This window comes from Sprattus sprattus (genome assembly GCF_963457725.1).
Source record: "Sprattus sprattus genome assembly, chromosome: 2".
NCBI classification, from domain to species: Eukaryota; Metazoa; Chordata; class Actinopteri; order Clupeiformes; family Clupeidae; genus Sprattus; species Sprattus sprattus.
Genome location: NC_137921.1, coordinates 16506044 through 16522105, shown reverse-complemented (window position 1 = coordinate 16522105; position 16062 = coordinate 16506044). Strand labels below are relative to the sequence as shown.

The 16062-nt window shown below is 43.2% G+C and overlaps 1 protein-coding gene across 1 annotated transcript; it reads left to right on the top strand.

Annotated features, from left to right (window-relative positions):
• Nucleotides 1-5187: 5187 nt before the first annotated feature.
• tmem121ab (transmembrane protein 121Ab) lies at nt 5188-6135 on the top strand (the record flags this gene model as incomplete). The annotated part of the gene is made up of 1 exon (XM_080832045.1): nt 5188-6135. One exon carries the CDS (start codon nt 5188-5190, stop codon nt 6133-6135), a length of 948 nt encoding a protein of 315 aa, XP_080688171.1.
• Nucleotides 6136-16062: the final 9927 nt, after the last annotated feature.

Genomic DNA, 16062 nt, shown 5'->3' with positions numbered 1-16062 from the left:
TTATGTGATACTTAGGAAGCAGCATTGTTAGCATGCTAATGATCACTGGCTTTGACTTAATCAGTCAATTAATCTTTGTCTCATGAATGTAATCTCATTCTTTTTCACGCTCCTTTGCTTTCTCTCTCTCCCTCTCTCTCTCTCTGCTTGTCTGTCAGTCTTGCAGCTCTGATTGCTTAGAAAAGCAGACTTCAAAATCACAAACATAAACAGTCAGCCTTCAGCTTGACTGAAATCCTGAACATCCTGAAATTGCATTTCTTCCTCACATGGGAGAGCACAACTCCGAGGCACGAAGCATTAGCCTGAAAACGTCCACAAATAAAATATTCACTAAAGAAACAGGACAAAGTGTGCCTTTTTAGAAAGGGCATTGTGTATAAAAGTCCACAACGCGATGACAAACAGCACAAGCCCCTAAAACAACTTGGCAGGAAAAGAAAGTGAGGGGGCACTTTCCTCTTCCACAGCCAGAGATTTGCCCCCCAGCTGTGACCACAAGCCATCCCAGCTATCAGGACCCCTCCCTGGGGCCTGTCAGCTGTAGCAGGGCTTCACGGGGTAAGGGGAGCTGGGGTAAATTGTCTCTGACAATTTCAAACGAGATTCACAGGTTGAGGTGACAGCTTGTCCTTGACTCTGCGCTTGTTAAGACCCCCTACCCCACCCCAAACCTTGTCTCACCAGCATTTGAAAATAGGCCCTTCATGATGAGTTGGTATTGGGGGGGTGTGCTACCATCAAATCAACTTCTCTTTTTATTAGTTCTTAGCGAAGTTCAGTTGAATAATAACCTCATTTTTTGAGAGAGAGAGAGAGAGAGAGAGAGAGAGAGAGAGAGAGAGAGAGAGAGAGAGAGAGAGAGAGAGAGAATATTCCCCTGCCAATGAGCTTTTAAGCTTTTCAGGGCGGAGATACTGAAGGCTCAGGTGCATGCATTAAGCTTGCAGAAATGAGCTAATTAGATGCTTTTGCTGTGCGTGGAACGTGTGTTTGTTTTGACTGTCTAAAAATGACAGATCTACCATCTTCATGTCTAATCTCCCAATGTCTAAAAAAATGGTGCCAAGTACGTGTTTTGGCAAATATTAGCAAGTCATTTGTATTCAGTTTTACTTGCATATATCTTTTAACAATGAATACTGTCACAAAGAGAATGTTAACAGATATTAAGGGAGGTTTTAGCAATTACTTGAGACGGTGTATGGGCTAATCTGGATTCTGTCCATGGATCTTTCTCTCTCTCCCTCTTTCTCTGTGATCATCAAGACTGACATGATGTGGAAATTATGTGATTGACTGTCTGACTGATGTGCTATTTTGTCTTAATGTTAACCAGGGCTGGTATCAGAGATGATACAAAACTAGACTTCACACACAAATCACTCCCAGAAGAGTTCCGCTCTATTAGCAGTCATTTGCTCTTTTTTTTTTTTATCCCTCAACTCTCCTCTGTAGCAGTAGGGTCTTGGTGTATCACAGTAAGAGCCAAGATAAACCCTTTGTGGAATTTTCCCATTTCGCGCCATGTTTGATTTTTACGTTTGCACATTTACAACATTTTAAGACAGATACTTACCTTTGAAACGTTATTTAAAGTCCCAATTACATTTCAGGCAAACTGGCTAAGCCCGATTTGACCTATGCTGACATTCTACCTTACATTTTAATGATCATCTGGCCACAGAGCTTGTGTCACAGCAGTCTAGCAATCACTGGGGATGGAACCACTACCCTACCGACCGATAATCAACTATGTGGGTCACTACCAGCTCCTCTGCCATTATGGACAAAACACTGTGATTACAGTAAGATGCCTTAAATGCCCTTGCCTTACTTCACCCTGTGTGTAGGGAGTGTGAGGCTGAGGAGCCAGGTCTCATTAGCGAAACTTACCAGCCTTAAATATTAATCGCAGTGGTTGTTTATGACCCGTACTGATAGCTTGACTGTGTTCCCCTGATACCAAGCTAACCCCTGCAGGTATCTGGGCCATCAGGCCTGTCCCTCATCAGTCTTCATCAAGGAATCCTTCTCTTTCTGACCGTGCCCTCACAGTACTCACATGTTTGGCCCCGAGTGTTAAAGGTCAGCCCTTACGGGCTACAGATCGGGCCGAGTCATGACCTATCATGTCAGACAACGGCAACTGCATGACCTCCTCAGCCTATAACTCCATGCAGAATTCCGAACAGGTCACAGCGCCCGGGACCTTCAAAGACTGCTCCTTGGACGAATGCCCAAAAGGCTTCATCTGATGGATTTATCCGGATCATCCAGACATCCATCCAAGAGGCTGAAAAAAAGGAGATTTGTAGCCTTTTAGAGAGAGAAGGGAGCACCATTATTCCTTCCTCTACTTCAAATGCTGCAGTGGCAACAAATGAATTCTGCAGTAATGTAGCGTTGAATAAAATGTGACTGCATATAGTAATCTGATCAACATGAATTTAAAAGGCACTGGTTTTACCTTAACGTCACACTACATTGCTAATTTTTCATAGTACTCCCTCCACTGGAAAGGGTAAAAAAAATATATCAGAATGAGAACAGGCTATGTTGACCAAACATTTCTGCGTCATTTGTATGGGTACAGGGCTTAAACATTTAATGAGGCACTGAGCTGAAAAAATCATGAAGGCAATAACACAATCAGAAAGCTATGCGCCATTAACATAGCATATGACAAGCACCCCTGATATTTCCACAATGACCACAGCTAGCCTACTCGTACCATCACTAATCACCATCACTAACTGCTCAGACCACTATATCACTTCACATGCAAGGAAGGTCAGAATTTCTAAATGTATCATTTAAAATAATTATGAATCCACTTAAATATTCGTAGAGCTGGCGAGGCATGTACACTCTTAGAAGAAAGTGAAATTTAGCAATCTTCTCAGAACTAATTCATGTTGAAAAGACTCATTAAGTTCTAATAAGTTGAAATGAGATATATAAGTTGAGGAAGTTGCTAAACACTAATTGCCATGCAGGTTTGAAAGTTCAAAGCTAAGCTTTAAGTACTTTGCCAAGGAGGGTTAGCCAAATAACCCTAAGCAGCTTATACCACATGTGCCTGGCAAAGCTCATTTTGGGATAGATGCTTTTGGTTTAACGCATGTTGGAGTGTTCCCGTCCACGACCACTGAACTTCAACTTGGCACACTGAACAGCTGCTGCTTTTACATTTTTAAACCAAGACACCCCAGTTAAGTCTCGTCTCGTCACCTCACTGATTGCCTGTGCTCCGGCTTAATTAGCACATAACACGTTCAAAGACTGGGGAGAAAAAAACTACTTCGGTGACCTGGTGCCCTTCTATGCGTACCTCACAGCACTTTGACCCCTTTGTCCTGCGTGCTGCATACTGAGATAAAGTCCCGCATTTTCATCAGTCATTTGGTTTTAAATTATTAGAAATAAGAGCACATGGATTCATTCTTCTACCCGCCTGGCACCTGAGCTGCTTATGCCGTTGCCATGGCATAGTTTCAACTCAATTTGCATGTTCAAACCCATGCAAAACATTAATTTAAATGGAAACGGTTGTGTGCTGAACACCCTGCTGTGTTACCCAAGTGTTGCAACTATAGCAGCTAAGACAGCAATTCTTTACTTTATTTTCGAAGAATTTCCGAAGGCTGATGAAATACATGTTTTTAGTTAGTCTCACAGCAGGTTTGAGCTACATGATACTTGCTGCAGTTGACTTTGATGGGCGGGTAATAGACGATACATGATGTCTACCAATGTTGCAAAATGAATGTGCCTTTGGGAAGACAAATAGCACCGTGCTCATCCTATCAAAATATGGAGCCTGTATCTTTTGTGGCCTGGTATAGGTGTTTATGAGCCAAAAGGCAGAAAACAAATGTTTCTTTTTCAGTAAGACAGACATTGCATCAAAGTATTAGATAGTGTTTCAGTGTTGGTAACATGTCCCACATTGTCCCAACCAGCATTTGCATCTGGCTACCCCAGTGTGGCCTGTGAGCAGGAACAGAAGGATTACACAGAGAATGTGGGTCAGGCAGGAGGGCCTGTAACAATGACCCACAGGCAGGTTCTGTGCCGTAGTGATGAGGATGTGGTGATGATGATGATGATGATGATGAGAAAGAGGAGGAGGAAAAGGGGGATGATGGGGACCTACTGGTACATTGTTGGCCTTTGGCAAGACTCATGGCCCGTTTTATGCTGACAGTTATCCATTTGTCTCTCCTCTTTTTCTCCACTCTTTTCTGTAACTATCTTCTTCCCCCTATCCTCTAAAACACTCTCTCTCTCTTTCTCTCAATCTCTCCAGGCTGTGGATCATGGCAGAGGGGGAGAGACGATGCATCTGAGGCCCTTACAGAAGAGCCTCCCTATGGGGAGCAGTTGCCGGACATGGGGGCTGCTTCGGCCACTGACCCCTTGTCCCAGTGATTAATGGCACCAGACCCTCGCCTCTGCAGCTGTCCCAAGCTTCGTCCACTGCAACGCACCGCCTCCCCTATCCACCTTGCTCTTCGACTTCATTTATCTCTCTCACTGTTTGTTTCCCCTCAGACGACCCAGAAACTTGCAGTTAGCCTGTTCACTTCAGCGAGCAATTCCTCAGACACCGACACTAACTCACACAGACAGGCACCCACATCTGAAGATATAATAGCCTCATCATCCCCATACCGATACCCTGTCTATAACTGGATCATGGAGGCTCAGCCATAGGAGCCAGGTAAAGGCTGCCTCATTGTTCAGCCATCCTGGAGAGATCAATGGAACTGCGCTGACTGATGTGTAGAGCGACTCCTTCAGTCACCCAACGAAAGATCACCCGCCAACACCAAACTCTTATAACGCTGTCCTTTAGCAGCTATTCTCTCTCTCCTTCTCTCTCCAACTCTGATGGATGTGTGCTTCTGTATAATTTAGAGGCAAACATTATTGAGGAAGGACATATTTCAAACTGACTCACGATTCATCGTTTGTCTCAAAGAGTCATAGGACATACCATTTACGTGAGATGTTTGAGTGTGTGTTGTCGTGACTCCAGCCAAGTGCGGCTTGTCTGAAACTTAGTTGATCAAAAAAGGAGGACAAAAAAACAACAAGAGCGTCAACTAAGACGCTACTAGCTGCCGCTGTGACATACGTGCCAGGGTTGTTGTTGTCGTGACGTGGTTGGTGGCCATCGTCATGGTGTTGCCACCTCCAGACAAGCGCCACGTGTGTCTCACCACCATCGTCATCATGACCAGCATGGCGTTCATGGACGCCTACCTGGTGGAACAGAACCAGGGGCCCAGGAAGATCGGTGTGTGCATCATCGTGCTGGTGGGTGATTTCTGCTTCCTGATTGTGCTCCGCTACGTGGCGGTGTGGGTTGGCGCCGAAGTGCGGACCGCCCGGCGTGGCTATGCCATGATCCTATGGTTCCTATACATCTTCGTCCTGGAGATCAAGCTCTACTTCGTGTTCCAGAACTGCAAGGCTGACCGCAAGAGCCTGGAGGTCGTGGCCCGCAAGGCCCTCACATTGCTGCTCTCTATATGCGTCCCGGGGCTCTATCTGATCTTAGTCGCGCTGGATAGCATGGAGTATGTCCGCACCTTCCGCAAAAAGGAGGACATGCGTGGCCGTCTCTTCTGGGTTGCCCTGGACCTCCTGGACCTGCTGGACATCCAGGCCAACCTTTGGGAGCCCCAGCGAACAGGCCTGCCCATTTGGGCGGAGGGCCTGATGTTCTTCTACTGCTACATCCTGCTGCTCATACTGCCCTGCGTGTCCCTCAGCGAGATCAGCGTCCAGGGGGAACAGGTGTCGCCCCAAAAGATGATGCTCTACCCGGTCCTCAGCCTGGTCACCATCAACGTGGTCACCATCTTGATCCGTGGGGTCAACATGGTGCTCTTCCAGGACAGCCGTGTCTCCACCATCTTCGTCGGGAAAAACGTGGTAGCCATTGCCACCAAGGCCTGCACCTTTCTGGAGTACAGGCGGCAGGTGAAGGAACTTCCGCCACAGGGCCCCCCCGGCATGGCTCTAGAGCTTCAGCAGAACTCGGTACCGCACGGCCAGGCGCTACCCAATGCCACCAGTCTGCCACATGAGCCCACGCCTGCTCAGGAGATCATCGACACATGACGGGGGCAGAGCCGACTGATTGACACTAAAGGCTGCCAGTCGGCATTCTTCTTGCTGACTCTGGGCACAACTGATTGGACAGGTCCTAGGTTAAATGGGGGCGTGGATTGATCACTTATGGCTGAGGACACCCCAGTCATTAGGCTGGTTTGTGCTACCAGGTTGCCCCTACTACATTGTCAATCAAAGCTAGAAAACAAAAGAGACTTTGGTATCTCTGGTCAAATCCTTGTGAAAAAGACTTACCTAACAGACTGATGATAACGTTCTAAATGATGCTATATGTCACTGATGTGAGATGTGTTTTTAATTGTGTGAGCATTTTTAAACAAAACAAAAGAAACCCTGAGAAAGGGAGCCTGTGAGACAGATCCTTTTTCTGAAGCATCAAGCTTTGAATCTGTTGTAATTTTTTGGTCCTGTGAAAGTTTCAAGTTCTTTCTGCTTTTCTTTTGTAGTGCAACTGACAGGGCATACAGATCTCTCTTCTCACTTGTAGACAGGAAGTGAAAGGATACATGGAGAAAGGGCTGGTCAAGGAATAGGAGGGAGCTCAGGATAAAAAACTGAGGAGAAGAAAGAAGCGAATAATCCTGTCTTCGGAATTAAGAATCTGGCATAGCTCTAGAGGGAAGGTCTGAGAAAGCAGTTCTGTCACAGGTCCCCTGTACTTTACGTGTGTGACGCAATGCTGAAAAGAGGTTCAGGAGATCAACAATGTCCTTTGCCTAGGAGGTTTTATTCTCAATTACTGTGGATCTCTAAAGTATATATGCGTGTGGATGTTTCTAAGAGACGTTTGTAAAGTTATAAAGGAAGAAAAGAGGAGAGGGACAGGATAGTAAAAGAGTAAAAGATAGTAAAAAAGACAGCAGCAAACATTCTGGCAGTAACACAGAAACAAGAAATACAGTTGGAAACTATCTACACTTTAATTAATGATTTTATTATAATTATTATTATTATTATTGGTGTATGAAAATATTTTTTACATTTTGAGTTGAAAGAGTGTTTTAATAAAATATGAAAAAGAGTGGGACTTGAATGATAAACACTTACAAGATTGTGTATTTTGTATTACTCCTCAGGGAGTCCTGTCTGATGGACAACAGATCCATTTGCTTTCCTTTGCAAGTCTTTGTCAACTGCGCACACCACACTACTGTCATCCTGAAACAGCAGATTAAGCGTCGCTAATGTGCTAACGGCATACGTCAGCAGAACCTGACGGCAACAAACTAAGTAGTGGACTAGGGAATAGAATAGAATACCTGAAGTGGCATCAGCATGCGCTCACCTTTCCGCAGCCCTCGCAAAGAGCGATGCACTCCATCCATAAATCACAGAGGAACTGAGCCCATCAGTAAATTAATTGTGCTCCCTCCATGTGTAATAGGCTTGTGAAAGCGCATATTTTTTCTCTGCTCCTCTGATTTACTCGGCATCCATGACTTCCTGAAATATTTTCAATTTCAACAACAGTAATTCAGCACTCTCGTGCATTAAAGCCAAGCAGGCCGGGGAGTTTCCTGGTGATGTGTTGACCAACCAGAGGGTTGCTGACTGTACGGTTTCTCCACTTGGCTGCTTTCCCAATCACTCCTGGGGCCCAAAAGGCCCAATCACTTAGCCGTCCTCCCCTTCTGCCTGCATCACCATTCCAGGGCTGTGCATCTTATCTATGTGTTAAGATTTCCCTCAGTGAGAGCCTTTCAAAGAGTATCTGCTGGAAGTCTAGGACTTCTACAGGGCCAACCATAAACAGACACATACATACAAAGAGAGAGAGAGAGATAATGTTGTATAGGAAAGAATGTTCCACATCTTGTTAACATGCTGACTGTTGTATGTCATATGTCATGTCTGTTACAATTCACTAATAATTCCCTGTTGTATACAGAATGTTGGCATTCAGCATAATTAGGGAAAATGCAATGCCACTTGGATCATTTATAGCCATAGTAAAAGGTCAAAAACTAAATTGGTTTTACAAAACAAACATGACATCCTTATCCTGCTGATCAGGAGAAAGTATAGTGGTAAAAACTCACATTTCTAGTGATCGATCCTATGGGTACTGGGGTGGTTTGCTTTATAGTAGTAATTATCAGCTACTTATTGACCATGGTTCCATTTTCTGTGGCTTGTTAAGCTGCTAATGAAGACTAGCTGGTTAATAAGGGTCCCACATGGCTTGTTAAGAGCCGAGCTAGGGCTTCTTGAGATCGTTTAAAGTTTGCACGCAGTTATATCAGCTTTCCCCAGGCTATTGGAAAACAGTTTGCTTATCCCACTGCCACATTGAGACTTCAAGGACATGCATAGCCCATTAGAATAGTGTAGGGGGCTAACAAGCTGTCCTCAGAGTTCCTTCCCTAATTATTCATGCACAAGGGTAAGAAGACAGCATACTATTTCTCAAGCCTTCCGGAAAGTGCTGTCATCTGATGAAGTCTAATGATGACATGATCATGAACATCTGCTTTTGACAGTGATATCTGGAACACATCACAATGCCTTACCTTAGCGTCTCAATCAACCTTAATGCCTTCATTAAAATGAGACACCGAGGTGGTTCTTCCTCCACCCTTCCTCCCCTTATGCAACTTGAAAATGCAGCGCTGTCTACACACACACACACAGACACAAACACACACAAACACACACACATACACACACATACATACATACACACACGCACACACACACAGATATAAATCTACAGATGCCCTGCAAATGTCTGTACTGGCATCAGTCCAGCACTAATGCGTATACTCAGCAGATGAGTGATGCACCTAAATGTTTTAACCTCGCTGACACAAATCGCACCGATGTAAGCACACGCCCACACCAAGCGAGGCACACCCACGCAATGCATCCCATCTTGAATAGGTCTCATTACCTGTCAGGCTCCAATTTCCTGGTTTACTTCCTCACTTCGGCAAGGTAACATTCAACATAATTTTAGATGCTGTGGTACTATGAAGAAAAGCTTAACTGAGGCTGGTACAGAAAACGTCAACCAAATTTGATAAAATCTATATTTTTTCTAATTACAGGTAAGGTAACATATTTACAGTTGACGGCATTCACAGATTTAGCATAAAGCTAACAATGTGGATTGTTTTACGCTTGCTTAAATGCACTGGACATTCACACAACTTTCAGCTTTGCGTCACTGTTGGAGTGCATATCTCTTTGCTACTTGGAGTTTAACCTATATTTTTCCATTACAACATTTGTATTACCTTGATATTCAAATGATTCTTAATAAGGCTTTTTTTTTTTTACCTTAAACGAACATAGAACAGAGTGGGTCATGAATGCCCTGTTTGTCACCAATTGCTTCTGGTGTCCTTTTTAGTATATCCAGGCCTTTAGAGCCTGACCAGTCAAGGATACTAATGACAGGTGGTAGCTAAATCTAGACAAGTAAGTACTCTTGAACAAATGTTTCCAAAGAGACATAAGTGATGCCACAGGGAGGAGTGTGGATAAGTGGGGATCAGTCAGGTTTCAGTACATACCACAAAACAAAATCCTACAATTGCCTCCACTCTTAAGCGCAATTTATGGTCGTGGTTTCGAGACACTAAGACACGGAGAGCCCTCTCCGACGTTGCATCCCTCTCCGAGCACCTCTTCTTGGCCTGACCTGCACCTCCCAAATTTTGTTACTATACAACTCTGTGAATTCGTCAAATTATCACTGTTTACCTTGTTGGTAGTAGTATGCCAACATAAGATAGCTGGCTCAGACACCTCGCAAATCCCCTCAGATGTATTTTTTCAGTTACAATAATGGGGTTTTTACATTGCACAGTGTCTATTTCTCTGTAACTTAAAAAAGATCTAAGCAAAAAAAAGTCAAACAAACAACTTTTATGTACAAATACGACCATGTACGGAGTTAGGTCTGCCGCCATCTTTTTTTTTATACACCCAACCATCGGAGTACCATTACTGAAAACGAGTCCGTCGAGGCAACTGTGTGACCACGGATTAACGGAGACATAGAAGTATATTTCGGCCTTTACACCACCATCATTGGACGTGCTCCTTCTTCTGGGGCATTGCATTAATTACAATACACTTCAGAACACCTGCAGAACGACATGAAGTGTGACGGTTATCTGGCAGAGAAAGTTTGCTATTGGCCAATCATTCCATCTTCCAAGTAATGTCCTCCATCATGTTTGTTGCAAATTGGGTGCCTTGTTCACAGACAGAAGAGTCCTCCCTGGAGAACAGAAAATGCCAATTTGCTCCTCACACTCATGAGAGAAACATTGGCTTTTCCTTAAGGGTGTCGAGCGCTCGTTGTGTTGGATTTGGCAGATTCCTAACAATGTTATCAATGTACTTAGCTTTTTTTTTTTTACATCCCACAGGAATGCAGGCAAGTATCTGGACGTCTTCAGAAAAGAAAAGGCGAGTCCCCAAAGGACCTACTGTGAATGCTGTGGTTGGGTATTTCAGTAAAAGGATCTGGTCTCTGTGACAAAATGAGGGTCCATTAATGAAAACGGTTTATTGCCGTGTTTACACAGACTTAAAATAGCATTGCTTCAATTGATGCTGTTTGTTATCTTGAACAAATGAAAGCCATTTAGCTACATAAGAAGGCTTCTATAAAAAGAGGAGCAATGATTTTCATTAACACGCTGTTAATGGAATGTCCATATTGTCACTTGTCTCTAGCAGAAAAACTATATGCATGGACAGCCCTAGCTAGCAACAAGTAATCTTTTAAACTGCTTGTCTTACTAAAGGTCCACGTGTTAGTTAAGGGAAATAGTGTTGTTTCAATAGAAATTCAACAACGAGCATTCCTCAAGACAAATCACATACATGCAAATGTAATAATCTACCCGTTTACTATCTGAAAACGGGGACAAATGTCACTTACAGTCGAGATCTTTCTAGTGATAAACCCACTCTTTGCTTCACAAGGCTCCTAGAAAAGCATTTGTAACTGGAGGTAATAATGGCGACTTTGCATATCATCCATCATCCAGCAAAGCAATTTAGAGAAACAGAGGAGCTGTGACCAAAATGTTACAAAATGAAACTATGCAGCGGCCTGCCTTGGGACATGCATCACCCCAGGTTCAGCTCCGTTAATGGGACATGAGGCCAGAGTTGGAGAGAAGCAGAAGAAAGTCAACGGGTGCATGGAGTGGAAACAGACCTTCTTGTTGATGATAGGAGCTGGCAGGGGGCCTAGCCCTTGCCAATTCACCAGGGAAGCTAAGATCAGTAGAGTGTACAAGGAACAGCAGGAGCGTTGAGAACTGACCTTGTTAACTCCCTGGTCAAAAAGACTACAGTAATATGACTATATTTGGTGTCTTCAAAAGAGGAACCAAGTAGCCTGTTCCCACATAGCAAGGTACCTTGATACAACACATTTTTGTAGATTTATAATGACGTTATGCCAAATGAATACGACAGAAGCTGCTAACTCTCTCTTAACATACCTCTGTAAGAAAGATTAAAGAGGTTGAATATGTTTACTGAGCTTTAGGCGCCACTTGCTGGTTGTCAAGGGAACAGCGCTTCTCTGTTCCGCTTTTTTGGAGAAAGGCTTCTTCCTCCAACACTTTGTTACCAAGGTTTTTTTTGCCAATGGAAGTATGAAAACACTAAGACAAAAGTAGATGGTTTCAAACAAATTGAAAGCATTTTGTTTCCATTACATTTTTTATGTAAAGTAGTTTAGCATACACACAGTGTTCTTACAGTTAATGGGCGAGGTTCCCCTTTTTCAAATGAACCCAGACTGGGAAGACTGTAGCAATCACGCAATATGGTCGACGATAGGCTATTAGCTCCTCAGAATCAGGCATTCCTCAAAACATATGTATGCATCCATATGTATGAAGTCGTATGTTCTAAAGGGGTACATCATTTGGTGTCAATTTGATGTGTTCAAAAGAGGTGAACAGGGTCTGCTAAATCTTCACACTGTCTGGTTTAGATATAATATGGACAAACAGCCTGCTCTTGGCTCATTACCCTGAAAGCCAATGATATGCGCAATCATCAAATTAATGCAACAAATTGGAATAGATGTGATTCAAGGGGGGGGGGGGGGGGGGGCTCATTGGCATGCAAGCAGTCCACTCCCTGTTCCATCCTGAAATGTAATCAAGGCATTACCAACCCTGAATCCCATATCCTGTCTTCACAAGTCTAATGAAGACTTAGTTGACATTTTTTTTTAATTATAATCGGAAGCGATCAGTGTTTAACTTGGATGCTTGACTTGCCATGTAGTTAGCGTACATTCTCATAATTTCAAAATGTTGAAATTAAACACTCCCTTTCCAACAAGATCATTTTTAAGGCAGTGAGCAAACTTTACCTATGCACTTGTCATAAGACTAATCACGTCATATTCATGTCATGGCAGTCATTTTCCAGTGATGTGTCATTTCACCATAACCAGTACTTGTCACTACATTTCAATGCTACAACAGTTAAGTAACATGTGACATAAGCCCTTATGGCATTTAAAATTCTGAAGGCTTTCAAGATAATAACTAATATTGGTAACTTGACAGTGTCAAATCATTGAAAATCAACTGTCATTATGACTTGACAGGACACAACATCTGTTATTATATGTTGATGACATGGTTATGTCAGTCTTATGAAGCAGAGTTCCAGTTCATTTTTACCAAACAATGCTGAGAAAGTAAATTCATGACCAAATTGAGCAAATAAGATCTGAAGCAAAATCTTACATTATTTAGTAAACATTTACACAAATTGCATGAGTAATTTCAAAAACACACACACACAAGCCACAGAAACAATGAAACTTGTAAATGTCATGATTTATTCTGACATTTTGGTCATTACATCCCATGTTCCCAAGAATTTATTTGACAAATGTACAGGAATTCTTTAGCTAGATTTATTATCATTATTTTTTTCCACATTATTGCTTAACAGTAAAATGCATTGGTTGGATATGTCCATTATAGCAAGACAATACATTCATATAAGGTATACAGATGTCTTCAGTTATATTTTATTGTAACTAACTTTACATTAAATATATTAATTTAAATTATTCATAGTTTTTATGTATATATTAGATCATTTATCAGACATGACTTCCACCACATTGAGCTCACAGTGCATAGGGTCGCATTCATTCTGTAGAATCTCACCCCTTTCCCCTCAGTGTATCCCTCTGTACTTCATAGTTTAGTGTGTGTCTGTGTTCGTCTGTTCAGAGGACTTTCTTGACAAGTTTTATTTAGTTTCATACAATCTGAATACACAGAGCTACAATAGTTATGGCATCTGAATTCTACTTGATATTTTTTTTTAACTCTTCTTTAAAAAGTGAGTGATGATCAACATACGCTGCAAAATATCCAGTGAAATATTACAGTGTTTGTGTGTGTGTTTGTGTGTGTCTGAATAGATGACGTGAAATAACACACGCTCACACACAAAATGGTGGGAGGTCATTTACAGAGGAGGTGACCACACAAACTGTAGGGTACAGGGTCCGGTTGCATCAAGAAAATAAAAAGCAAAAATGGTCAACCTACAATAAACGATTTATATTCTGTACCAATATCAAGGAACCTTTTAAAAAAAAAAAAAAAAAAAAAAAAAAAACACACACTAACATTTTCAATATTTACATGTCCTGGGAAACACTTCAAGAAATGACCACCACTCACTATACAGATTGTAGAACTAGAATGGCACAAGATCAGTCCTGCTTGAACAGAAGGAGAACAAATTAACTTTCACTCTCTGCACTATAATGACATACATTAGAGTGACCCAAAAGGTATGCAGGTTTAGCCTGGGCAGTACAAATGAGCACTGGGACTCAACTGACACCTGTTACCTCCCTTCCTGTGTGGTCACTTCCTCTTAAAAATCAATAGCAGCTGAGACACATATCCCCCACACCAAAAAAAATAAAAAATAATAATCTATACCGATATGCATATTTATTTACACACACAATTGAATTTCATCACAAATCAACACAGTCAAGTCCATCACACACAAACAAGAGGTGGTTCCTCCCCGGAGTGCATGCATCCATTCAATGGGCAGACAGCAGAAGCAGACAAAGGAGGAGCAGAGGTCGTCCAAGGTCGCCTGACGAGGAGCTGGTTAACTCCACCTGCATAGAGAAAATTTCCGGAATGTTCTGCCCTCCTCTTGGCCTTTGTGAGGGGCCAAGTCCCCCACCCCTGATCTCCTTGCCGTCTTGGCTCCCGAAATGATACCACCTTTCATGGCACAGAACCCCCCCGTACAGTACAGTTCAATACAGTAGAGTGGGGTTTACTTTTGAGACCCCCTCCCCCTCGGTTCTGTCCAAGATGTGATTGCATAAACCAGACTAGCACCGGCCTTTACCGGCCCATTGGTCACATGGTGGTGGAGGAAGGTGAATGGGCAAGTCAGGGTCAGGCCTTTGCGCCTCCACACCCATCCCCCCCCCCCAACCCCCAACCCCAACACAGCCCAGACCCCTTTGACAGGTTGTTTTTGCATCATGAGGTGAGACGTCTGGATTGCCATGCTGCTTGTAGCTGCCGCTTTGTAAAAGAGGACCGGGGGGCGCTTCAGGGAGGAGAGCTAGTGAGGGGCAGGGTTAGGGTTTACTACAGTTGCCACTGTGCAACCCCTTCCCCCTCCCAGCCCACCTCAACAGAGTTCCCATCATGCATTGCAGACACAGATGTGCTCTTTGTGGCTGTGCTCATGGTGGGGATGGGGCGGAGACCAGGAAAGAGACAGATTGAGGTCCCTCAAAAAAATCGCACACGCATACTCGGACAATACAACCACTTGCGCACACATCGGAGGAAGCACTGATTGGATGAGAGGACCGCTTTGCTTTGTTTTTAAAGTGCAAATATCTACATTTAAATTCCACAACAAGAGAACATCACCAGACTGCCCCCCCCCCCCCCCTTTTTTTTACTGAGGGGGGGCGGGATGTATGAAGCTCATAGAATTCCCTGATTTCCAAAAAACAGGCTTACAACTCTCAAAAGGAAAAGAAAGAAAGAAGAAAAAAAGAGCAGAGGCTCTCCTTTTGCCCCTAAAGTAGCCAGGAGGTCAAGCAGCTCGCTGCAGGACGAGAGCACTGGCTCGATTTCAACCACTACCACGAAACAATAAAAAAGAACGACAAATAGAAAATACTGCACTTCTCCCTTTGGCGACCGTCAGTCTGAACAAGTCATTCCAAGGACGGTATAAATCTGAGCTGCCGCTCTCCTCCCCTCAGAAAATAAACCCCAAATGGCCACTAGGGTATTCCATCTCTGTCCCGGCATGCAGATGAGTGTAGTTGTGCAGCTGGCAAATGATGGACTCGTCTATTCCTGGGAAAACTGGCAAAAGACCATCCAATGGAATCACTGCCAGTGGAGGTCACACCCCCTTTTCAACTGACTGGCAAGAGATCTCTTTTCAGTCTCATTGTCCCAACACCCCACTTAAAAACATCCATGGGCAATTCAAAGTATCTGCACGGATTGTTTTTCCCCTGCCCCCTCCTCTATGGTCCATTTGGGTACCACTTCTTTCTTTGTTTGGGGAGAGAAATAAGTTACAATACATCAAATGAACGATATTTAGATGATATTTACGATGTTTACATTTTCAAATTGTGCAGTGCTGCATATACATATGCGATGGCTCAAGGCCCCACACTCCGAACGAAGCATGCAGCACATACCACGTTTGAAACCAAGCTTCCGGACAAGAAAAATGGTCGTTAAAAAAATAGAGGTTGTTAGGAAGGTGAAAAATAAATAAATAAATAAATAATGTAAACAAGATGAAAAAAAATATCACTAAAACACTAAGAAGAAGGTGGCATGGTGACTAGGGCTGGGGGTGAAAAGGATGAAGCATGCCGAGTAATCT